The sequence below is a fragment of the Mizuhopecten yessoensis genome, unplaced genomic scaffold, assembly GCF_002113885.1.
Source record: "Mizuhopecten yessoensis strain PY_sf001 unplaced genomic scaffold, ASM211388v2 scaffold11023, whole genome shotgun sequence".
Taxonomy (NCBI): Eukaryota; Metazoa; Mollusca; class Bivalvia; order Pectinida; family Pectinidae; genus Mizuhopecten; species Mizuhopecten yessoensis.
Genome location: NW_018408840.1, coordinates 252,641 through 278,175, shown reverse-complemented (window position 1 = coordinate 278,175; position 25,535 = coordinate 252,641). Strand labels below are relative to the sequence as shown.

The 25,535-nt window shown below is 35.3% G+C and overlaps 1 protein-coding gene across 1 annotated transcript in view; it reads right to left on the bottom strand.

Moving 5' to 3' along the window:
* Positions 1-14,469, bottom strand: part of LOC110464701 (multidrug resistance-associated protein 5-like) — a 42,825-nt gene extending 28,356 nt beyond the window's left edge. Inside the window, exons 1-15 of the mRNA XM_021520051.1 lie at positions 14,347-14,469; positions 13,222-13,395; positions 11,683-11,745; positions 11,186-11,270; positions 10,299-10,447; positions 9,753-9,860; positions 8,459-8,606; positions 7,547-7,605; positions 6,773-6,844; positions 6,286-6,410; positions 5,823-5,895; positions 4,878-5,081; positions 4,144-4,291; positions 3,330-3,446; positions 1,853-1,964 (exon numbers count right to left, since the gene is read on the bottom strand). Coding sequence (XP_021375726.1) covers positions 1,853-1,964; positions 3,330-3,446; positions 4,144-4,291; positions 4,878-5,081; positions 5,823-5,895; positions 6,286-6,410; positions 6,773-6,844; positions 7,547-7,605; positions 8,459-8,606; positions 9,753-9,860; positions 10,299-10,447; positions 11,186-11,270; positions 11,683-11,745; positions 13,222-13,395; positions 14,347-14,469 — 1,760 coding nt within the window. The remainder of the gene's footprint in view (positions 1-1,852; positions 1,965-3,329; positions 3,447-4,143; positions 4,292-4,877; positions 5,082-5,822; positions 5,896-6,285; positions 6,411-6,772; positions 6,845-7,546; positions 7,606-8,458; positions 8,607-9,752; positions 9,861-10,298; positions 10,448-11,185; positions 11,271-11,682; positions 11,746-13,221; positions 13,396-14,346) is intronic.
* Positions 14,470-25,535: the final 11,066 nt, after the last annotated feature.

The following is a 25,535-nucleotide window of genomic DNA, read 5'->3' as shown; positions in this document are numbered from 1 at the left end:
TGTTGTTAGTGGTGATGGTGTAGGTTGTAGGGACGGTGTAGGTAATGGTGGTGTTGGTGGTGGTGTGTAGGTTATAGGTACAGTGTAGGTAGTGGTGGTGTTGGTGGTGATGTGTAGGTTGTAGGGACAGTGTAGGTAGTGGTGACGTTGTTGGTGATGGTGATTGCGTTGTTTGTAGGCCTGTGTAGATATGTTTTTGTGTTGATGGGGATGGTCCTGCTAGTGTTTATTGTAGGGACAGTATAGATTATGATGATGTTGGCGGTGATGGTGTAGGTTGTAGGGACAGTGGAGGTAGTGGTGGTGTTGTTAGTGATGGGTAGGTTGTAGGGACAGTGTAGGTAGTATATGTTTTTGTGTTGATGGTGATGGTCCTGCTAGTGTTTATTGTAGGGACAGTATAGATAATGATGATGTTGGCGGTGATGGTGTAGGTTGTAGGGACAGTAGAGGTAGTGGTGGTGTTGTTAGTGATGTGTAGGTTGTAGGGACAGTGTAGGCAGTGGTGGTGTTGTTAGTGATGGTGTAGGTTGTAGGGACAGTAGAGGTAGTGGTGGTGTTGTTAGTGATGTGTAGGCTGTAGGGACAGTGTAGGTAGTGGTGGTGTTGTTAGTGATGGGTAGGTTGTAGGGACAGTGTAGGTAGTGGTGACGTTGTTGGTGATGGGGATTGCGTTGTTTGTAGGCCTGTGTAGATATGTTTTTGTGTTGATGGTGATGGTCCTGCTAGTGTTTATTGTAGGGACAGTATAGATTATGATGATGTTGGCGGTGATGGTGTAGGTTGTAGGGACAGTGATGTGTAGGTTGTAGGGACAGTGTAGGTAGTGCTGGTGTTGTTAGTGATGTGTAGGTTGTAGGGACAGTGTAGGTAGTGGGGGTGTTGTTAGTGTTGTGTAGGTTGTAGGGACAGTGTAGGTAGTGGTGGGATTGTTAGTGATGTGTAGGTTGTAGGGACAGTGTAGGTAGTGGTGGTATTGTTAGTGATGTGTAGGTTGTAGGGACAGTGTAGGTCGTGGTGACGTTGTTGGTGATGGTGATTGCGTTGTTTGTAGGCCAGTGTAGATATACTGTTGTGTTGATGGTGATGGTCCTGCTAGTGTTTATTGTAGGGACAGTATAGGTAATGATGATGTTGGCGGTGATGGTGTAGACTGTCGGGGAGGTATTGGAAGTGGTGGTGTTGGTTGTGATGGTGTATGTTGTAAGGACGGTGTAGGTAATGGTGCTATTGGTTGTGATGGTGTAGGTTGTAAGGATGATGTGGGTAGTGGTGACGTTGGTGTTGTTATTGTTGTTTGTAGGGACGTTGTAGGTAGTGATGGTGTTGGTCGTGATGGTGTAGGTTGTAGGGATGGTGTGAGTATGGTGACGTTGGTGTTGTTATTGTTGTTTGTAGGGACGTTGTAGGTAGTGATGGTGTTGGTCGTGATGGGGTAGGTTGTAGGGATGGTGTGGGTAGTGGTGACGTTGGTGTTGTTTTTGTTGTTTGTAGGGAGGGTTTGGGTAGTGGTGACGTTGGAGGTGATTTTGTTGTTAGTATGGGCGGTGCAGGTAAATGTTGTTATTGGCAATGGCAACGATTGTTGAGGCTGCAGCAGTAGTATAGTAATGCATGTCGTTGTAGTATAAATGTAGAAGACAGTTCTACAGTAGAATATATTCAACCATTGAAAGCGAGGAATCGAAAAGACCGGACATGGATATTGATATAATAACCATATTGATCGATTAAATGTAGCTTCTATGTTTTCATCTATTTATCAGATTCAATATTTTAGCCTACCCTCTGCTGAATCCAAAGTCCAAGCCACCATTCACTGAATGAAACCGAAGAAATGGCACACACATACAGCAGGACCACAATAGCTACCACTACCTTGCCTCCGGCTGCTCGAACATAGCTTCTGTATGCACCTACACTTAAGCTGCCAGATTGTGATGTCTCTCTGTCGGTCAGAATACCTGGAAAGGCCGTACCATTCAAAAACTGATGCTTAAAGATATTACCATATTTATTATAAAATAAGTATTGCTTAGATCGATGGCTTTGTGGGAAAGGTGGCCAGAAAAAAACAGTCGTTTAAACTCCAAATCGAAAAAACTATGGCAAAACTTTAGCAAAGAAAAGATTGACATGTAGACCTTTGAGGAGTACAATGAGAAGAAGACTAGGAGTTCAAGTTGGGTAAATGTCTTCTGCTTCATCGATGACACCCGCCATGTAAATCTAAATAGAATCCAAGTAACGTCAGGTCCTCGCATCTAGAACTCAGGTCGTGACAACAAAATCACAAGGCATTCTCATGAGCACAATAAAAGCACATCGACTCTTACATCTTACAAAGATATAGCATTTCCCTGTGACATCCTGATGCCGACCATATTACGTGTTCAAAGTCTTGATCAAACTGCATCTTTGCAAATACTGTGTTATACGTGTGTCTGTCAGCAGTCGACATCTATCAAGAAAGTAATGATTTTCGGACCAAGCTCTTCAGTACCAAATCAACTGCGACATGTTAACACTATAGGTAGGGGAAGCAGTGATATCACTATCAAAGAAGGGAAAGTTCACGATTGGAAAATCAAAATCGTCCCGCATACTTAGCCTACAGCTTGCTGGTAGGCCATCTTTGTGGTTCATATCTTAAATAACTTACAATACATACCTGAAGAACATAATTAGTCTGAAGTATACTATTTGTAAATGTCCTAGTTATGGTTATTGAGACTTAAGACTTACACACTTCATAACATAATACCATAACATCACAGTGTAAATTGTTAACTTGACCTCGATACCAACCATCCCATAATACTGAGGAACCATGAGACTGAGATACAGTAAGATTGTAAAACTAATGGAAAGATATTACGAACCGCACCATATATATCATAGGATTGTTTGTCAATTGATAGACAAGTGCTTTGTCACCCATGATGGAAATCAAGGTATATATACAACTATTTTTATCATGGCAGCAACATAATGAAGCCTTTAAAATGACATTGAATTTCGTTACTGTTCAGGACCAATAGGTACATAGTGTAATTTATATATCGTGTTATCAACCCCATTTAACATAACACTGATTACAAATACCCGAATGAAATATTGAATTGTAAAGGTGTACGATAAGCTTTTTTCTATTATAAAGCCTGTCGATCTTGGATCATTGTTGGATACGGCAGTGCATCGATTAAACAAGGCAAAAGGAGAACGGAAAACATTGATAGTTATTCATAAGGTAATATTGGATATCAAACTGTAGGAAGGAAGAAAGGGAGGAAAGAAGGAATGATAAGACAGTACACAATTCAAAAAACCTTTTTCATAGTTGTGGTCATAGTCAACCGTTCCTGAAGAATCATTCTGCTGTTGTATTTTGGATATATCAATAGATTCCTCCTGGTCTATATTATTGTCGGCGAAAATTTTACCTTCTGTAATATAAGGATCTTAGTATCAATATTCTACATATCATATATTACTTCATCTATATCTATACAGGCAGCGCCGTTTACATAACAGCTAGTTTATAGTATACGATTGTCATATATTCTTAAAACTTGAAGTTTGTATAACAAAGATGTGATTTACAGAATTCGTAAAGCGCTCTATCAATTCATAGACGAGATATCTAAAGCCCCCCTTTTTAAACTAAATTTCTTAAATATATGTATGATATCACATATTTAACAAAATACATAGAAAAACATTACTTTATAAACTATCTTCAGTTTGGGAGTATCTTGTTTATATCGAAGCATCTCTATATTCACATGTTCAGAGAGATGTTCAAGGCTAATTGGCCAAAACAATGATTTCAGTAAGCAACGGTAACTTTTGTTGAAGCTGTTAACAAAGCCACAGCATGAATGTTTTTATTGTAACAAACTCCAGCAAAAGATATTTAAGATATAAGTGACGAACTGTATTTTGCACTCACTCGAGGCCACCTAACTTAACTTTGAGTCATCATAGCCACTGTAAGAGGGCGCATCTATAGAGAAAGTTATGACATTAAGAGAAAGACACTATTGCAGAGAATCAGTTACACATTATACACCCTAGAAGCAAGAGGCTGTTTGGCTTTCACTGAGGAATTCACGTAAACGATTTTAAACAAGAAAACATTACCTTCAGCATGTGTCTCGTCTAGGTTGTAGTTGAATTGTTCCATCAGCTTTTTGTAATGTCCCTCCTTGGCCAACAACCATTCGTGTGATCCATGTTCGGTTATTTCACCATCATCCATTACGTAAATTTCGTCACAATGTTTTAAATACTGAACAATATAATTATGAATAATTTTAACCAGCCAATCGTCTATGTAAGATTTAAACAACTCTAAGTTGCGGTAAATATGTAAATAACGCTATTATACTTTTGAAATATTACCATAATCTACTCTTTTAACAATATATTTTGTAACAGTATTTTGTTGATTACTAACGTTTGAATTTGTCGTGTCCCATTGTGCTACGTTAGCCAAACAAATATCCTGGTAATATTTTTGAAGAGCTGCGTGTCCAAACGTCGTTATATTTGTTCATCACATTTTTGTTTTGTAAATAAGTCCTGCGAAATACATTTTGCAGGTCATTTTTATTGCGATTTGAGAAAAAAAACAACATTTATTTATATTTTCCTTAGAATGCGGGAATTGAAGGAAAACTGGGAAAACTAGTTTGTCTTGTTTAACATTCAGCCAAAAAATGTTTCGTGGGAAAAGTGACATGAACTAAAAGCAAAGTGTTCATTATTATAGACAGTATAGACAGTATTTACTATACATTGTGATTTTGTCATTTGTCCGATATTAAAAAAAAAGTCTGATGTTTTGCATCATCCTATTTGACCATCATTTTTACCTGCAATTGGTGAGTTACTAAAACAACAGTTTTATCCCTTAAAACGTTATCAATGCATTTGTGGAACAGGTGCTGCCCAACATGGACATCAACAGCAGACAGCGGGTCGTCAAGGAGATATATGTCGCGTTTACTGTAGACGGCACGTGCCAGGCTCACGCGCTGTTTCTGACCACCACTAAGATTAGTGCCTTTATCACCAATCTGAAATGAGAGTTTTCTAGGAATATTGATGTTTTCAGTGTTTGTCATGATACCGTGATTAAATTAAAGAAGACATCACTTAGATCATTAGATATAAGACATCAGGACGTATATAACATATGTTACAGATGTATGATGTCCTCCTTGGTTTGTTGTCTCCCCTATTTCTGTCGTTTTTTTTGTATCCAGTTCTAGTTCTGATAATCGCTTGTGTGTTGCTCCCGTTGGAAGGTATACATTTTTTGCTTTTGCCATCTCCTTATGCTGGTTTGTTGAGTTAAGATTTGATTTACATTTTTTTAAACTAAACTGTTACTATAGGTGCAAAAGCAAGTAGTAAGAAATTATTATTATTGATCAGTATAGTTAAAAGCTGAAAGAAAACGCTATATAAAGTGTTCAGGGTCCTTCAGATTCCAGGAAACTAACACAACCCTTAAAACTCTTTTCTTGAAATTTATTTCACGTCTTTTTCTTTCATATTCTTGGCTTCAATAGCCGTCAAATGGCTTATTGTTTGAAAGTTTCTTGGATTTCTTTCAAAAGCTTTACTTGTTTTGCAACAACCAGCCCGGTGGGGCTGGATAGTTTGGCAAGTTCTTACTCTGCTGTGATGCTACTTGCGAAGGGCTTTTAATGGTTTTGTTTTATATAGATATTGTTTACCTCTGGGCAAAACCGGCGTCTTTATTTATGTTGCATGGATGTAATAAGAAAGAAACATTAATAAGAAAGTGTTACCTCAGTCATGTCGCCATTGGCCAATATGCGGAGATCTGGATCCAAGCTACATGCGGTTAAAACCTTTGTGTACCTGTGTGGATATTAATTAACTAATCAATTACCTTAAGATTAAAACAATAACGATCTTTTATATTTTATTGTAGTTAACCAGGGTTTTATTGTTACGTGCAGACAGACTGATGCTTTTAAATATACTTCATGCCGAAACGTGAACGATTTAGCAAAAACAAAATAACCCACTGAAAATGTATATCTTTAAAAACAAATTGGTATGTATTTGTTATGGATCACATGTGTGTTAAATCCAGGAAACGAAATGTAGTATTGGTGATATCGTTGAATAATCGCTTTGTTCATGTAAAAAGCCAAATTAATTAATTAAATGTCAGAGATGCAGATGAACAGAGTTTCATTTGTTCCAATAAGATAGGATTGGGTCCCCCAACACGGATTTATTTACCAATCTGGATTATAGGGATTTCCAAAAAGGACATTTTCCCTCAACGTCCCGTTAAATACCCAGGCCTGTTGTGCTGCGTAGGCTACGGAACCGTCAACAGCCAGACGTCCAGTTAGCAGTGGCATCTGACGTAAAACAAGAGGTATTGTAAAGAGTCTAATTCATATTAAGAACTGCTGAAATATCGAATTAAAAAGACTCATGAACATGCCTGTTGAAATCGTGATGTAATATTATATTTCTGATAAACTAAGTTTCAACCACGATACATTGTCCATTTTATTTTGTTCATGCAGTTCTTAAGATAAAGGATGTACTGCTTTAAAAAAATCAAATCAAAATTCTAATATTTATTCGACTTGGACTTAAATATAAATGTAAAATTGTTCTGATAACATGTTACATCGATTTTGATGATTTTCTAGATACGTAGCAATGCAATAATTACATTCTTATCCACCGAACTAATAACACTATAATGACCTACCCTTCCGATCAGTGCTTGTACCAAGGACGATTTGCCACAGCCGACAGCTCCACATATTCCAATATGCTTCCCCTATACACAGAACAGTGAAACTAAACGGTAGTTGCTTTGTACATTACATCTGTGATATATTTAAGGGTTATTTCTCTTTTTCAACGTACAGAGTGTTGTTTATAACTCAGAAATGACCTAAGTGTCACGATGTATTGTATGAGGTATAAATTATTGTAGATGTGCTATCATTATATTTACCATTGTAGCGCTTCGTTGAATTTGCCTGTGTCCAGTTGGCATATATATTGCTTATCAATGCCAACTGAAAGCAGTTCAATGCTTAAGTGAAGTGCATCATGCCCCTTGTAGACGATATACATATACAATAAACAATGAAGTAGTCTATGGTTGAAATTGAAAGGATAATTAAATTACTTAATGACAAAATCTTCGTTGTGGTGTGTTTGTAATAATTTTCCGCATACTATTGCCATGTCTTCACGGAACTGCGCCACTGTTTTTGCTGAGTTTTTCCATATAATACTATATCTAAAGAATGTCTTATCATGACAAAAAATATAGAGTTTGCTACGAAATAGTGTGATTAAAATGGCTTTGTTTTAAATAAAGTTAAGAGGGGTTACATCATTTTTTGTATACTTCGTAACTGCTTTATATTTAGCATAAAAATGACATTAACTAGTGCTGTTGAAGGGTTGAATAAAACTATGAAAGTTTAAGATTTTAAGACATTATTTTCCCATATCTTACGCTACTTACCCTTGTGACTGTAAGATTGATGTTCCGCAGTACTAGCGATGATGACTCGCAGTTTGATTCTAAAAAATAATATAAAAAGAATTATCAGACATTGAATCACCAAACATATGTTATTGCGCACAATCGTCCTCAATTAAAACATTTTAAATAAGTATGACAAGGAAAGTGTCTAAGAAGAAGGAGCAAAAAAAAAGCGACTGAACTTAAAAGTCACTAAAAAACAGTAAAAACAACAAAACACGAGGTAAGGAAGCACCCATTAAAGACTTAGTTTGTTGATATAGAAAGACATACAAAGTAAACACTTTACTTCGACATATTTCCATTTCTCCAATTTACACAGAGAATGAAAAACCATGTCTGAAATGTTCCAAAACATAAAACGTAGTTGAATATTTGCTTTGTAAATCATGGTTTATTTTTTTTTTTCAAAAATTCATAGAAAAACAGGAAAAAACATAAGAGCATATTCTTGATATATCACGTTTTCCAATATTTCTTTTTGTTTTGTATTCGTTCAGATCTCTTGATAGCTTTTGAAATTTTGAATACGTAGACTCCATGATTTAATAATGTAGTCTAGAAATACGAGCGACTTCCCTAGTGATATGTTGATTGTTACCGACATGCCATTGTTGATATAACCGGAAGCGTCAACATGGTAGCCACAAATGGTACAGGAGACGATTACCGTTACTGAGCTCCTGTTTTTGTGTCCGTTTTTCATTGTTGTTTTTTTGTCGGGGTTCCTGATTCTTTTATTTCTAGTTTTACTACCGTATCAGCTTTTAGTTCATATTGCCACTGCTGGATGACTAAGATCTATTTTCATTTTCAATTTTGCTTTTTAATATTAGTCATTTATGAAAATCGTTTACTGGGATAAGTTTGTATCAGCATATATTCTCATACCTTCGGATTCCTCAGACGTAAGATTGTCGTCTGGATTGTTGTTGTTATCGCCACCCCACTTAAACACCGTATCATGGAGCTCAATAGCATTATCAGAATTGACGACATCTCGTCCTGGTGGCTTGAATTCTTCTTCCAACATGAATCGCTGAGATGAAGAAAAAAAAATATTGTACATATATCAAGGGCATATGTACTTTGCTAATATACAAAACCCAACTTTAAACTGATCAAAAACTATCCCTACCCATTATTTATAATCATTTGACTAAACGTTTACGTTGTTGGGGAAACAGCATACACTTATTCTGCAATAAATAATTTTTTTTTAGGATATTTTCTTTTCATATTTCGTCAGTTTGAAAAACAAAACAATCTTGTTAGTTTTATCTTATGTTTCCCTTATTTTTCAAGACTTATTTATACCTTGAACCAGTTTCTTAATAATATGAGTATTAAAGGAACCCTCTAATGTACAATAGCAAATGTTTCACCACATAAACAAACAAATACAACACATATAACATTGAAAACCTTATGCCTATCATTGAATGTTTACAGGGTTCTTGTATCATACTGTAATCATAGGCAATGCATATCGACACGCACTCCGTCAATATAATGTGTGGGCAAAGGGCGATAATTACACAATATGGTACTGCAATCAGTCGTTTTCAGCATCCTACTCTCACACTATCAAGTTCTAATTGGTATGTTTTGTTATTACATACTTATTAGATTATTGATCCCTGACCCACTGCCCTCTGTTTGTTTTTTCGTACATGGAGTAAGCTCCCCTGCATTTGTTTTTAGATATCACAGTAGCATAGTTGGTCAAGCACTCCTCTATTGATCAGGTAGACTTGTCGGTTACAGCTATGGTATAATAATCTGAAGTCGTGGGTTCGAATCCTGGTCTAGCCGCAATGATTTTCTATACTTAGAAAATTGTTGTTGAACATGTTTCATAAATGTCCAGCAGGTACACTTTTCTTTTAGAAATGTTACTTATAAACTATACTCATGCCGGAAAAACGTTTCAATGCGCAGTTAAAGTTTTTGTTAGTTGGATCTTAAATATTTGTTTATATTGGATTTAACTATATAGAATCAGGACCGGTGATATTTACTCTTATTACATAATGTACCTGGTGTCCGGTTTAATGAAATATGGCTGTTACTATTACTTTTGTGTGAGTTGACAGTAAAAATGTCGTTAAAAAATAAAAACACTTCCGGTATATAGGATTATGGGAAGGGATTTATCTGGGATGCCCTACGTTTCGCTGTATACCTTTATTCTCTCGAAACTTATCAAGGTTTCTCCAAACATCCGAGCGGAATAAGGAACGAACGACACTACGATCCGCATGAAGGTGAGGGTTGCAACAATAGAAAAACCCTGCAATATAACTACGATATCATTATCAAATACAAACGATGATATAGCTTACTGCTATATCGCTACTACAATGTACATTGTTTTTCTGGATTGACATTTTCATAAAAGTTATTCAATATAATTATGGTTGATATAAATTGTTTATTTATTATTGCAAAGTACATTACTTTTCTATTGCTTTTATAATAATAAGACATACATTTTTTTTCATAAATAATAATGAAATTAATATGACATGTATTCTTATGTTATCATTTGTGCAATTTGGTTGATTTAATCAAGCTGGTATGCCACTGGCAAGCAGTATTTAGGCTATTGGTAGATTCCCCTCTCGGTGCATTTCCTTTTCAAAGAAAATATGAACATATAGGGATTGAAATAATATTACGTCATATACGACTCAAGATATTGAGCTTAGTGTAACAATAACTGACTTACCGTCGACGCTGTCAGTTCGTTTCCCGCATTGACGTACGTGGCTATGGTGGCTACCGTAGCTAGTGACGGGGTAATCGGGATGATGGCATTGGAAATCGCATTTAATATCGTCGATTGCAACAGTGGTTTAGTTTCAGTTTCCCTTATATCTGTAGAACATTATGAAATTCGTTAGATAGCAATTCATCTTAAATATCATATATTTCATAGTTATGATACTAAAAAGCATGGTCCTTTTGAAGCGTTTCTTTAATTTAAGCAACATGTTTTTAAAAGGTGGAATATCAATAAATCTAATGATGTTGGTAGAAGGAATATTTTACACCGAGGGTGTAATACATATATTGTTTAATGGAGTCTATTATAAATAGTAATTTGGCATATTGGTATTCTACACCCGCGTGATTAATATTCTAGTATTTGTTGTGACAATGATTTATTCTTTTTCCCCCATCTCTTGTCCAAAATGTGGTACAACACGACATAGGTAAATCAAATATTGCATAATTTTAAGATAATGTATACACAAAATACGACAATATTTGGAGTGTACGGTGTATCATAGGTATAATTCAAATTTAAATAGCCATGCCTAACTGCATGGCAAGCGCGTGCAAAAGTTCATCAAGCAGTCTCGCCTGCGGACGACAACATCGTTATAGACACTTAAACAACGTTTTGAGGGGGCTTTGATTATGACGTCATTATGTAATCGTCGTCCGAATGTGTCGTCATAATAGTGAAGGTCATTGAATACATCCATATGGGGTCCATAATAAATGTTCCATATTGGACGTGTGTATTTTATATACAAAGAGATGGGGAAAAAGAAATGTCTTTCCTGGTATTCCGTTTTACTAACAATAAATTGTAAATGACCAACTTACCCATAATAGAATTTTTAAAAGAGTCTTCCCACGCATACATTTTAATCAACTTCATGCTAGCGAGAACTTCGTTCATCTTTCTTATCTGTCCAGGGGGAATACAAGACATACATTGTATAGTTGTCTTGATAGACAGACGTTTCCCACAGGAAGAGTTATATAAAGTCGATATTTTTTGGTACCTGACCTGAGACAAGGTGGACATTAGAAACGACAATTCTTATTTAATCTATTACTCCATTGCTGATTTGACTACCCTGTCACCTTCATCAGGCAAATGACCAGTGAAAATGTGTACGAGTTGTCCACAAATCGATGTCGATTCGGCTTCGTTGTAAGCATATGTACAATTAGTTGTTATATTTGTACTGAAATGACGTAATCCAGCTACGCTTTGTTTACTTATTATTGTATAGATCATTAAACTTAAAAGTTTCTAACGCTCATCTGCACTTTTTCTGGTGTATTACGTTAAATAGTCTTGTGGCAGTACCTACCCTTATATCTGTCCATTCTAACGTCTTTCGTCTGAGGTATGAGATTATTTCAATAAGAAAAGCCTGAAGAAAAAATATAAAGGAATGGCAGAGCTTCATAGATATTGAATCATTGATAATACTGTTCAATTGATGGTGATAATCAATCATTATTGGTGGTCATTACATTGAGAATAAACGATTCTTAACGCCATTAATATCTGCCACGTCTGTGTTGTAAGTATTGTTTAATCATTGCAGCATAATATTTCATACTTATATACTATTGTTGAAGCTTTTGCATTGTGGATAGAAAAATGTAAAAACTATTTTTAATAAAGGATTTAAAATAGGATATTTCCATAATTGGAATGGAGCTTTGTTTCTTTATTATATGATATGCGAATAAAAATGTATGTAAAGTTAAGGTTACGTTACAAATTCTTCATGCAACATATACACTATTATGAGATGGTTATTCTAATCCCATTGCTTGATAGGATATCAACTGTGGCCTTACGCTTCCACAGATGTATTTAGATAATCCTAGAACAATTCCTCAATCAGTATGTTCTTGTCATACATCCCAATCCGATAGGGTGCAGTGGGACGAGTAGTGGCTTGTGATATAAATAGTATCAGTAATGCAAAGCTACGGGAGATTTTCAAGTCATAAGATACACCTATTATTCAACGTAATGTGATTTTCAAGACACTGATGGATTCTGTAGAAGACTACGCTTGACAATGAGTGAAACGACAGCATGCTGAGTGGGATCCTGCAGACAAAACATCTACATGTAATAGGTCATGTCGGTAAATAATATCAATTTTCCTGTTTGCATCTAAAATAAATAGTTTGATAACCATGGAGATTCTACTTATAGAATTAAAATTCGAAAGGAGAAAAACAAAACGATCACGCCTCTGTACATTCCTTCCAAAATATATATTCAAGTTAGGAAACGGACGTGCCTTCCTTTGTCACTGGTGTTTAGATAGAACCCTGTTCTCAGTTCTGTTGAATCAGGACTACAGTCATATTGTTGAACTGCTTCCTGCAGAAATTGAATTTCTGAAATGTGGACTTTAAATTATTAAAAAGAAAATAAATATTTTAATTAATTTTGAGCATCCCATTTCCCAAAACTTTCTATTTAAACTTATGTCTTGCTCGTTCGTTACAAAACCATACCTCTAACCGAACTGAAAAAAAATGCCTTAGTTGCCTTTCATTTCCATTATGGTGAACGGCGATTGTCATTTGAATCTTTTATTTTTGATGCCTCTATCGGACATTCCCTCCCCCTCCCCCTCCCCCACATCAGGAGCCCAACCCAAACGTTTTCATTGATAAGATACACGTTCAATTGCAAAGGGATTCTACCCGAGTATCAATTTAGTCGAACTGTCATTAAGGTCTTGTTCTTAAGAAGCAGTCTTTTAAGCTAAAACTGATACTGGATTGGCGGAAGAATGACTCCATCTTTTATTCGTCTCGGGTGAGCTTAAAACACCTAAAATATACATGTGCATTAAGAAAACAATCGGTTTCCTTACCTGTATTGCGAAGAGGACAATGAATGTTGCAAAAGTCACGAAGCACCACAGTCCTATGAGGTAGTAGATGTACACGGTCCCTATTATCAGGTAGATAGGCATTGCAAGAAGATACACGAACAGCAGAGTGTTCATAAACACTCTCAAGGCATCCGATCCAAATATTGTTATTATCTGAAACAATCATTTCTATAGGTTATTTAATTCAACAATAAACGTTAATTTGATTAATTATAATAATAAATACATCTATATCCCATTAGGCAGTCCTGCCATTTACTTTCCAAAGATGAAGACTTCAAAATATTGGTAAATACTTCCAAAGTGACTGATGTACTGAAAATAGTTACAAAATTGGGATGTTGTATTGATTCTTTACAAATTGTAAGATGTGTTGTTACATGTAATACATAATTCCAGAGTTTCCGAAATTCTCGATCATAAGCGCTTTCTACTGTCTTGCCTTTTTATTTTACTATGAACACAACTTATTTGGTAGGAAAAACATTTAACGTAAATGTATAAAAATGGTAGGGAATGGAAAGGGGTCATATGAGCGCGATAAATACAAAATAATTAGATCCCAAGTTTATCAGAAAGTTGCATGGTACATTTTGTAGCCCCAAAACGAATAAGAACAATTTTCTATACTACATGTACCAATCCTTTCTCAACACTGTAAACCACTTCCAGGACATAGGCATTGTCGTTTGTACGTTATTTAGAAATTGCACTTCATTTAGTGTTGCATGTCTACAATCTCTTTGTTCTGGTCTACCGTAGCTATCATTATGAAGGTATGTTGGATATGGGTAGTCTACCCTCGAGTGCATAATTCGGGTCAGAACCGAGGCTTTAAACGATGTTGTCCCCAATTTTACACCCTCGTGTAAAATATCCATTTCCTAAATGTCTACATTTGAAAGACTCTGTTAGTCATTCCGGAACACCGTGTGAAGTTTTTGTCACTGTACGAAGGGTCTTCATATATCTTCCGAAAGGGTTCGAATTACGTTTTTACCTCTGTACTTTTTTGTTTATTGTTAAATCTTTGTTTTGTAGCATACCTTACTCAGTTTGTGGATTCGTGCAACATTAATCGTTGAATGAAAAGTACAAACTTACTTCAGACGCAATCCTCCCATTCATACTCTTCAACTTCAGGAGTTTTTTGTATGTCATTCCCAGTATTGCAGATCGAAATCTTATTCCTGTATGTGACGGAAGTAAAACAAACACATATGCCATAACATTAACACTGGAGGGCAATTATCTCAAATAAAAGTCAAGAACTGAGGTGTTTTTCAACAATGCGAAACGTGTATTCAAGCATCAAACATGAACATGGTGTTATTGCATTTCTAAACAATGCCTTATATATTTAAATGGCTATATTTGTTGAGTGTAATTATTAGAAATTTCATTAACTGAAATAACTTCCAAAACCCATATATTTTATTATTATCATTATTGTGTAGTTATAATCACAAATAGAACTTAATTTTGGAAATGGTTCACTTAGTAAGTTTTGTTGGTCACATACTAAGGTGTTTACATTAGATGGAGATTTTAAGTGGCAAATGCATGATGTCCGCCTGCATATGGGTTCCTTGCACGTTTATATCACATTTACCACAGTAAGAAATCTGTTCTAGTTCATGGTTCCAAGACAATAAGATATCATTGAGAGAAATGTTACAGTTAATGACTTACCTGTTTGTGTTCCGTAAAAGAGGATAAATGTTTGTGAACAGCACCTTAAAAGTTGTCCCACAACAGTGAATATTACTAATCCAATGGCGTAAGTCACAGATGTTTCTGGTCCCTCTAAATATCGGGTTATGACAACGGTGATGTAACCCTGTAATGTCATCAAACATAACACAGATAAGTACCCGGGCTCAGTAACAAAAACACAATTTAAGAATGGTTAAAGACAGAGCTATGCGCGAAATGAAGTTGTTATTAATGTGCCGGCAAAAGTCATGAACTCCTTAGTTTCAGATGTTCGTCAAAACATTTTCGAGCTGGAGTAAACGTTTAACCATACGGTCCTAATGAGAAAGTTAGATTTAAGAGATAAATAAAACTACAAAAGAACTAAATGTGGTACTAACCGTACAGAGAAATGTAATAATGGCGTTAAAACAGAGGGCTATAAACACAATCAGTAGTCGAACCCATATGAATTTCAGCCACAGTCTGAGGATTGAGCATTTTTGTCGTCCGTAGGTCTGTAGTTCTTCCATCCACATAGGTTCTAATCTGACGAGAGAAAAATGTAATCTGGTAAAAATTGTGTCTCACCGGATTTCCTAGATAAGATATCTCATTTCTTTTTTTCTAATTTCAAAATTTCAGATTTTTTTTTATAAACATACTCAAATGTATCAGTTCATCTCTGATACTAATATTAAGGATAAATATAAACCGACAAAGAAACACGTTGATTGTTAACAATCAAACAAGAATCGAGGCAGATTTAGGACTAACAAGAAAGTTAAAACTTCTAAAGGAAATTTTTAAGAATTAAAAATTGAGAATATAATTGCTAAGTTATGTCTGTTTACTGCGTTAAATTCCCACTTAAACTAATGTTTTAGGATTTCACTTTTCCGAAACGAGAAAACATTGAAAGAGCTTGATTCAATTTTCAATTGAGATGTTTTTATTGTCTAGACTGGTTAAAAATATTTTACAAAAAAAGTAATACACAAATGCTTTTGGTGACCCCGCTTTAACAGATGTTTTCGCTAACTGATTTTTTTCATACTCATATGAGCACAATTTGTTCGAAAGATGGTTACCGAATAAAGAGTTTGGTGTATATTTACAATTTGATAATTTTACTGAATATTTATAGCAAAATAATATTTATCGGACCCAAAGGAATAGTAACAAAATAAGACAGGTGACGTCAAATAGTTGTAAATTACATTTTCAACTTGAATATGTACTTGTTATCATTCTGTAAGAATATCTGTACATTTGGATCAATGATAATAATAATAATAATAATAATAATAATATACAACATTTGATATAGCGCCTTATCTAGTTAACATAAGCCACTCTAAAGGGCTTTACATTACAGATATACAATTAATACAATAAATTAAGAATTCGCAAGAGCTGCCTTATCAGGAGTTAACTATTAGTCCTATAACACCTGGCTGGTATATACATATGTGTGTATGCCTGCGTGTGTGCTGAAAATGTAATTTGTTCTGTTTGTAGTGGGACCGTGCTTCCAACGGCATCATTAATAGTGCCACCTCACTTGAATGCTACAGGACAGATACCGCAACATCCACCCCAGACCAATGTATGCTCCTCCTTGGCAGGAGAAAAGACTTTCTCTGAATATTCATGCATACGACGACTTGGGGGATCGAACTCCGGCCGCCTGCGTTGAAGGCCAGAGTGTTAACTACTCTACCAACCCGCTCATCTATACTGTAGGATCAGAGTGATAGGAAAGGTTCTTATTACTGAGTGATACTCAATTCTTTTAATTAGTCTAGTCAATGTTAAGAAAAAGGGTAAATTAAAGTTTGTCCATATGATCTTAGTTAACTACCACCACCATCCACACCCCTACATACAAAAAATCTACATGTTATCTCTCTCCGACCTCCACCCCTTATACACTGAACATAAAATTAAAGCATTCTACAAACATAACACGTATTGCTCCTAAGTAATCTGTAAAGGAAATAGGCATGCTTATCTTACAAAAGATATATCAACAAAGGCCTGTTTTAGTACCGTTCCGTGTTGATGGCACATGATTCCAATTTCGAACATGTCCACACATCGTCTTCTCTGATTTCCTCTTCTCTGTTTTTGAAAAGCCTCAAAACTAGGGGAGTGACCCATCCGAATGTTATATAGGATAAAAACCCAACGTCATTAACAGGAATCGGTCCATTGCTGAAATATAGTGTCAAATAAGATAGCTACACCAGTTATTAAATTGAAATTATTACTACTAACAAATAAAAAGGGGGAAACCAAAAGAAAACGAATTACAATGTATATCTTTTCAGTCTTTCTTTACATAACAATATGTGATCGTTGATATCGATATGTCCTTGTAAATGTAGGTAACTGATAGTAAATTAAGTTATTTAACTTGTCTAACCTAACTTTAACCAACCAACGCTTCCCCTCAACAAGGATCCTTAGTTTAAATCCGACTGGTATTTGCACTTCTAACATGCTATATCTCATTTTACCAATAGCATTATTTGTGCCTTACAATAACATTGTAATAAAATCATATTTGAATAAAGTTGAAACATACGTTTTGTAAATATTTCGTGTTTTAAGAGAAAATTATACATTACACTTGAGTCCCATCCAATAGCTTTTGTTTCTCCGAACCATTATATAAAACCTTGTCTACACGCCTCCAGAAGCAGTCCATGACTGTTCTCCAAGGTACTTTGCTGAAACAATGGTGAAGTGTATTTATTGTATATGTGTTTAGCACTCAACTTTTTTAACATTTGTTTATTGTTAGTTCCATGTATAAAAGCACAAGATGTTGTAGATAGATCGCCCACTTTGTAGCATTTTAACAACTTGTTTAAAACTTATGCGTTTCCCGTTGTATTTTTTATGTAACTGATATCCAGGATTTAATTACTGGTCACAGTTTGCGTGTTTATATCAATCAAAGGGATTCGAACATTCTATTCGAATCCAATATGCATTAAAATACCTTCCAAAAGTCATAAACGGTAGTATTGGATAACATTATGCCAAACGTATACCTCTATTAAAGCACTACGATATGTCCACAATACATTTAGTCATGCACGACCACAATGTACTGGTAGTGTACCAGACTTTAGATCACGGTCTATATGATATATAAGGGGCTCTTAAAATGGGAGTACCCGGAGGAAACCTAGGTGGGTGGGCAAGTGATGTTCACAAGGAAAGGCGATCTCGCCCCCCTCCCCTCCCCCCTTCATCCCCACAAAATATATTTATCCATACTTCCGGTTAGAGAAAGATATTTGTATTTCTCTCTTACCCTAGGGAAAAAACAAAGGAGTTGCCCTGTCATAACAATTGTATGACGTCACGTCTATAATGCAATAACATGACGTCACAATAGCAAATCAAAGTAGATAACTCCGTTTTGCTGAAAACATTAAAATCAACGTTTGCTTTTCAACAAATGGAACAAATGATATAGTTCCCAACTATAGTTCGGAATTAACAGATCACGCTAACACCCAAACTCACATCGTCGATTGGGACAATGCCAAAATAGTTGAAAGGGAACAACATACAAAACGAGACAAATATAAAAAACAGTCAAAATCAGGAAACCTCAAAACATGAACAGAGACGAGGGTGACACCACCTGATTCATCTTTATTACCCGATACTGACCTAACAAGGGATGGTCTTTTGGGATTTTTTCAAATGTGATTTCTTTTATAAGAACAAGTGTCCATTATATAGACAGAGCTAGTAAAATAATTTGTTAAGTTATGGAAATCATCAATCATATACACATAAAATGTCAGATTTAATTCCCAGAATTGGTAGCAGAGTAAATGGCTTATTATATAAGCTTAGAAATTATCATTGTTCTCTACCTTCGTTTGTTGTGCATAATACATAAATCACACCAAAAAACACCTTTGGCGAGTTAGTTAATAACAAACATTGAACAAAATAAAAAGACATGATGTAGTTCAAGAAACACCAATGCTGTAGTGTGGGAATACAACCGGTAATAAAAGCATTTTGTGAAGTGTTACTAAGGTAATATAGGTTTTTTTCAAGCTACAGCAATTGAAAGGCTTATACAAATATGTAAAACATATTGATTTCTAAAACCATAAAAGTACGAATGAATATTAAATCATGTTTATGTAGCATATTACAATAGAAGATAGTTTACAAAGGAGGAAACCAAGATAAAACCTACTGCGACATATGTACATAATGACTATGTAGATTAGGGTTGAATGTAGTTAATATAACACTCAATAATCCCACTGTAGTCCTAGTATGACTGGGCCAGGTAGCTTAGTTGGCTAGAGTGTTAATAAATCGTGTTTAGAGTGGTGCAGAGTTCAAGTCTTGGTTTGATCCCTTTCATTTTACTTACCTGTTTCATTAAACTTTTACGGTCGTTTTTGTTTCGATTATTTTTTGTTTACGTAAGGCCACATCATCCTATTTTTAAGCAAATAAGTTTTGTGCTTTTCCTATCAAAAATATTCAATGCGCTCTCAAGATATAAATGATGCAGTTCATTTGTTTGGTATTTTTTGAAAAAAAAATATAGCAATTGTTTGTTTCTGTATGTAATATTGTTGAGAATTGTAGATGTAATTTATTGATTATTTATTTTTCTCCTGCCTAAAGGAATTAAAATTAAGAATTTCAAAAATCCCGATCATATCCATGGGAAATTATACAAAGTACTGATTTCATAAAAAATGATTTATTGCAGTCATCCGGAAATATTTCATCATAATATAGGCAACACTGTTTTTTTTTATTCCGCTTTTAATCTGAAAAAGTTGCCTAAATAACATATCTTAATCTTATTGTTGTTTGGTGACGCTGACATTAATAAGTCTTCTCATGTTGCGGCGCTATGTCGTCTGTGTGATTTTCTGAGAATCAGACCTGCGTTAAAAACGCTGAGAGTGTCAACACCGTTAGCTTTACGCTCACAGCTGTCTATTATTATACTGCACGTTAATTAACTCTCCAGATGAACACTTAGGTAAGACACAATAGTCAGCTGTGTGCCAGATATGTTTTTATTTATCAGAAACCACGGGTAATTTAATAATGTAATGGTACAGAATTAGATAAAAATTCTGCTTAATGAACACGTGTCTGACACACAGCCGCCTATTGTGTCGCACCTAAGTGTTCATGTGAAGATGCAGACTGGTCGAGTGGCTAACACTCCGGCCATAAACGCAGGCGGCCGGGATTTGATCCCTTAAGTCGTCGTACGCATTGGATATTCAGAGAAAGTGTTATATCCTGCCCACAAAACTCCAACAACCAAATAGGAATATAAAATGGTCTGAGGGGAGTGTTTCAGTATCTGTGCTGTAGCATTCAAGTGAGGTGGCACTATAAATGATGCTGTTGGAAACACGGTCCCACCTTGATAAAGCAGCTCATGCAAATTCCTCAAAATTGCATTGATTAATGTATTATTTAATGTATATGTTAATTGTATTGACTGTATAAATTGTATATCTAGCTAGATATGGCGCTATATCAAATGTTGTATATTTTGTTTAGGTATTTAATGAAACGGAAGTTTTCTGATGCAAAAGCAGATTAATTGTAACATAAGGATTGACCTTCATTTTGACTCCGTATACGGTAGTATGAACGCAGTTGGTAACGAACATATTCTATAGTGCGCGTTAGCTGCACTATGAACGCTTCTTTTTATTTGGCGCACAGTTACACCTAATATATAAAAGCCCTTTTAAGGACTGTGATAGTTATGTCTTTCGTATATTAGAATTGGAAAATTGTTAGAATCATCCTTGTAGCAAAAAAAGAAACATGAAAGAAATATCCTTTACCATAAAATATTTAAGGTTGCTATTTGTTAGTTTTATATTCAAATACCTACAGGGACCACAGAATCGAATGATTTTCCAAAGACGATAGTGTTAACGTTTACCACTGTCCTGGTTAAATGGGGTTATCCACACTAGTTCATCTGCCCTCATTTTGAAGAATGTCATCTCACACACCTGTAAAAAAGAAGTTTAAAATTTCTACCCATTTGAACTTTTTTATATGATGGCCGCCATTTTGTATTGAATTCGGCATCAAAAATTGACTAAAACTTACAACAAATTTCACACTTAATAAACTCCCCCAGACAAAAACAGACTTGAAATTTTTTAATTTGTTTTTATCCATTTCACATCTATATATATTGCTCAACCCACACATAAAACTTTTGAATCTTCTGCCACCTACATATCCAACCAGCAGGCCCCGAGGCATTCACCTTCCTATCAAATCTTCTGCCCAAAAGGGAAAAACCGACAAACTATTTTTGATTTGGTTCCATGGTCCCTATAGGATCCCACATACTTTACAAATTTACGTTTTAAAGAAAAAGTCAGGACAGTAGGGTATGATACTAAAATGGGAAGTGGCTGGCTCTAAGGGTTAGGATGGTAGGTCAAGTCTTCTACTGGTACTGAAGATGGAGATTTCTGCAAGAAAAGACATAAAAATTGAATTAATATCGAAATGTAAACTTAAATATCTTAATAAACATTATACTTAGACTTAATGTTTTGAGTTTTTATTAAAGTACATGTACTGTACTACTAGGAAATATGAACAAATAAGATATTGTCTGAAGATCAGGGGAGATAACTAAATTGTAAGACCTATACCCCCTTAATTTTGGACTTTATGTAAACAATTCAGGACACCAGCAATTATTTAGAGAAAAGAGCCAAAAAACAGACTCAAAAGAAAAGACTAATAACTGTACAAACAGTACAACACCACAATGATAGGATTACATAATGTTTACATAACACCAGCTAATATGAAAGACAGTGATAGGAGAGGGCTTGTCATGGTATAAGGGAGGTAATCGTGAAGTGTTACCAAGGTGTACATTGTGAGTGCAGGACCAAATCACTAGTGTGTGCAGGGAAGAGAAGAAATAACTTGCTAACATACAACTTATACGTACCAAATGATTTTAATGTCAGCGGTGGAGAGGCAACTGTGTTAGAAATTCTGATGGAGAAAGTTAAGGCCTGTCTCGGTGACTCCGTTTTGGAAATGACCCTGTGGAACCGGTCGACCCAAATGGTAGAATCTGTGAACAGACGACTGAAGCAGTCTCTCCAATCAAGTGTGACCTTTACTCATAACTTTCAGGGAGAGCTCATAGGGCGGTGTATCCTGTGAACCATGGACCGGGGACTGCCATTAAAAACAGTGTAGTGGGATTGGATATCCACTCAATGCTGGGAGCTCTGTGTCCAAGGACCTAGAAAAAGAACAAAAAATACATTATTGTGGTGTAAAATTCAGAGGAAAAATAAGAGATACAAAATATTCAAATTACATGACTGTAAAATTGATGAAGAAATTCATGTGAAAGACAGAATTATGATTGAGAAAAAGAAATGAAACATTAAAATATTAAGAACTTAAAAATGGTCTTTGTTAATTTTTAATATATGTCTTACAAGAAAGAAAGAAAGAAAGAAAGAAAGAACGACAGACAGAGAGAAAGAAAGAAAGGAAGATAAATAAATAAATAGATTATTAATAAAAAAATATATAGGTTCATATAAAGACAAAAGCTTGTTGTGGCAGAGATGACTGACCTCCAAAATCATGACGTCACAGTCCCTCCTCGAGATATACTCCTTCAGCAATCTATAATGTACCATCAGTCAAAGTTGGTGCACTCTCTTTGTTGTTCTGTGTCCATTTGGCCATCTAACCACAATACGCCCATATCCTCCCTGGTCCATGGCCCCCCTCCACACGCTACATGGGTGTATATTTTTATCATAGTATCCTCTTGCAGCTAGTGTTCCCTCTAAATTCTGCCAAAACACATCCATGATTAGATTCACAACCAGAAATATGCTGGTGGGTCCCATCATCTGGTGTCAAGGGACGCTGAATGGTGTAAAGCGTCATATCCCGTAAATAATATACAGCATTTGATATAGCGCCCTATCTAGATAACATAAGCCAAATTAAGTGGTCAAACTGGACTTTCAACATAAAAGGCAACTCTGCCGTAACATTGAGAACTGTATTAAGGTGGGTCACCTAATTCAAGAATGGTAAAACTGACATCAAAGAGGACATACGGCCAGACTGGCCAGTTGTTGCAGCATCAAAGAAGAACATTGCTGCTGTGAAAGCAATAATCAAGAACTATGTTCGTAGTATTGTTTCTGTTTAAAAAACAATACATGAAAACGCGTCCAATTAAAGGGTTGAATGACATCCAGTGTGATGCGGTGTAATTAGTATTTGGCATACTGTATCAATAAACAAATGTTACAGGAGCTATCTATTGTGTGTTTCTTATGTTACTCCGCCTTAATATATTTGATTTCAATATCTACCATAAAACTTGAACAAATAATTTATTTACTAACGGAATACCTCTTCCATGTATTGTATGCCTGTAGATTGACATGACAACGTCAGTAAAATGGACACTGGTGCTGTATATAATTGTAACGTTATCTATATAAGTAAAGTCCATGCATAGATAATAATACTTCCATGTGTACACATAATGGTGTGACGTCATCGATCTATGTGTTTGCCTCATGTTATGATATACAGTGATGGCCGCGCCATAGCCATGATGTTTCCGTGCGTTGTATGTGACCTGCGTAGCCATGCCATCCCCTTAGAGCCGACGTCTTAACGTCACATAATGCGTCAAGACCAAGCTTATAATAAATCAGCACTAGAATAGCATAGCAAGGTTACACCGTTTAATCGTTTCTGAAAGGAATATACCGTCAAAAACAAAATTTCAGTTATTGAATGTATGTGAAGTCTGCTATGTCAATTATGTTTTTCTGCTATCCCCCAATTCAAAGTCAATTCCAAATGTCCAGTTTGACCAATCAATTTGGCTTATGTTATCTAGATAGGGCGCTATATCAAGTAATGTATATATATTTTTTTATATTTTTAACTACTGTCCGTCTCAGATAACATACCACTGTACTTCAGATACTACCCAAACAACTATTCTCAACTCATTACTTCTAAGTTTTGAATTGCAATCCAACGCTACAATAGCTGTATATATTGTTCTTCACGTCCCCATACAACTATGGTCCAGCTGGACATGTAGTAACAGGCCACGCTTTCATCAACGTTCCTAAGCTTATATTTATTGAAAACCAGAGCTTATACGAGAGCTTTTCATGAAAGGTCCTAAGTTCCGACAGTTCCTAATATTAACTAAATTGCAAGTGTCACATAATGATGAATTTGGTGATAAATTATGACCATTTGAGTGCGAGGAATCATTTAGTTTTAAATGAAAGACCGATACATAAGGTCAATTTACGTCTCTAAATTAAAATCAAGCTTCTATGTTGTTTCAAGTGGTTTATTTCAAAGAATTATTGCAATGTTAAACCAAATATCCAACGATGATGCTGTTTCATATATTCCTGATCATAAGAACATCTTTACAAATTATCATTAGCAGGTTTTTTTCAATCATTCAAAGTCAAGTGCGGTGCATTCACCTTTTCTTTATAGTCAATACACTCATTAAAATTTATAAACACAACAAGAAAAGAAAATTCAATAAGAAAGTATTATCGAAATTGTAAAGTATATGTATATATACAAATAGAACATAGATTTGTAATCTGTAGGTATTTGAATATAACACTAACAAATAGCATCCTTAAATATAGTAAAGGATATTTTTTTCAGGTTTCTTTTTTTGTTACAAGGATGATTTTAACAATTTTCCAACTTCAATATATGAAAGACATAACTATCACAGGCTTTCAAATGGCTTTTACAGATAAGGTGTAACTGTGCGCCAAATAGTAGGAAGCGTTCATACTGCTACTAACGCGCACTATAGAACATATTCGTTGCCAACTGCGTTCATAATACCGTATACGGAGTCAAAATGAAGGTCAATCCTTATATTACAATTATTCTCATTTTGCATCAGAAAACTTCCGTATCATGCAACACCTACATAAATATACAACATTTGATACAGCGCCATATCTAGCTAGAATAAGCCTCTCCAAAGCGCTTTAGGGTACATAGATATACAATTTATACAGTCAATACAATTAACATATACATTAAATAATACATTAATCAATGCAATTTTGAGGAATCTGAATGAGCTGCCTTATCAAGCGCTACTAGTCCTATACCACCTGGCTAATACCTCTCTATGTATGAATGCCTGCGTGTGTGATGGAGATTTTTGTGTTCTGTTTTCTGTACCATTACATTATTAAATTACCCGTGGTTTCTGATAAATATAAAACGTATATGGCACACAGCTGACTATTGTGTCTTGCCTAAGTGTTCATCTGGAGAGTTACTGAACGTGCAGTATAATAATAGACAGCTGTGAGCGTAAAGCTAACGGTGTTGACACTCTCAGCGTTTTTAACGCAGGTCTGATTCTCAGAAAATCACACAGACGACATAGCGCCGCAACATGAGAAGTTTATTAATGTCAGAGTCACCTAATAACGGTAAGACTTAGATACGTAATCAAGGCAACATTTTTG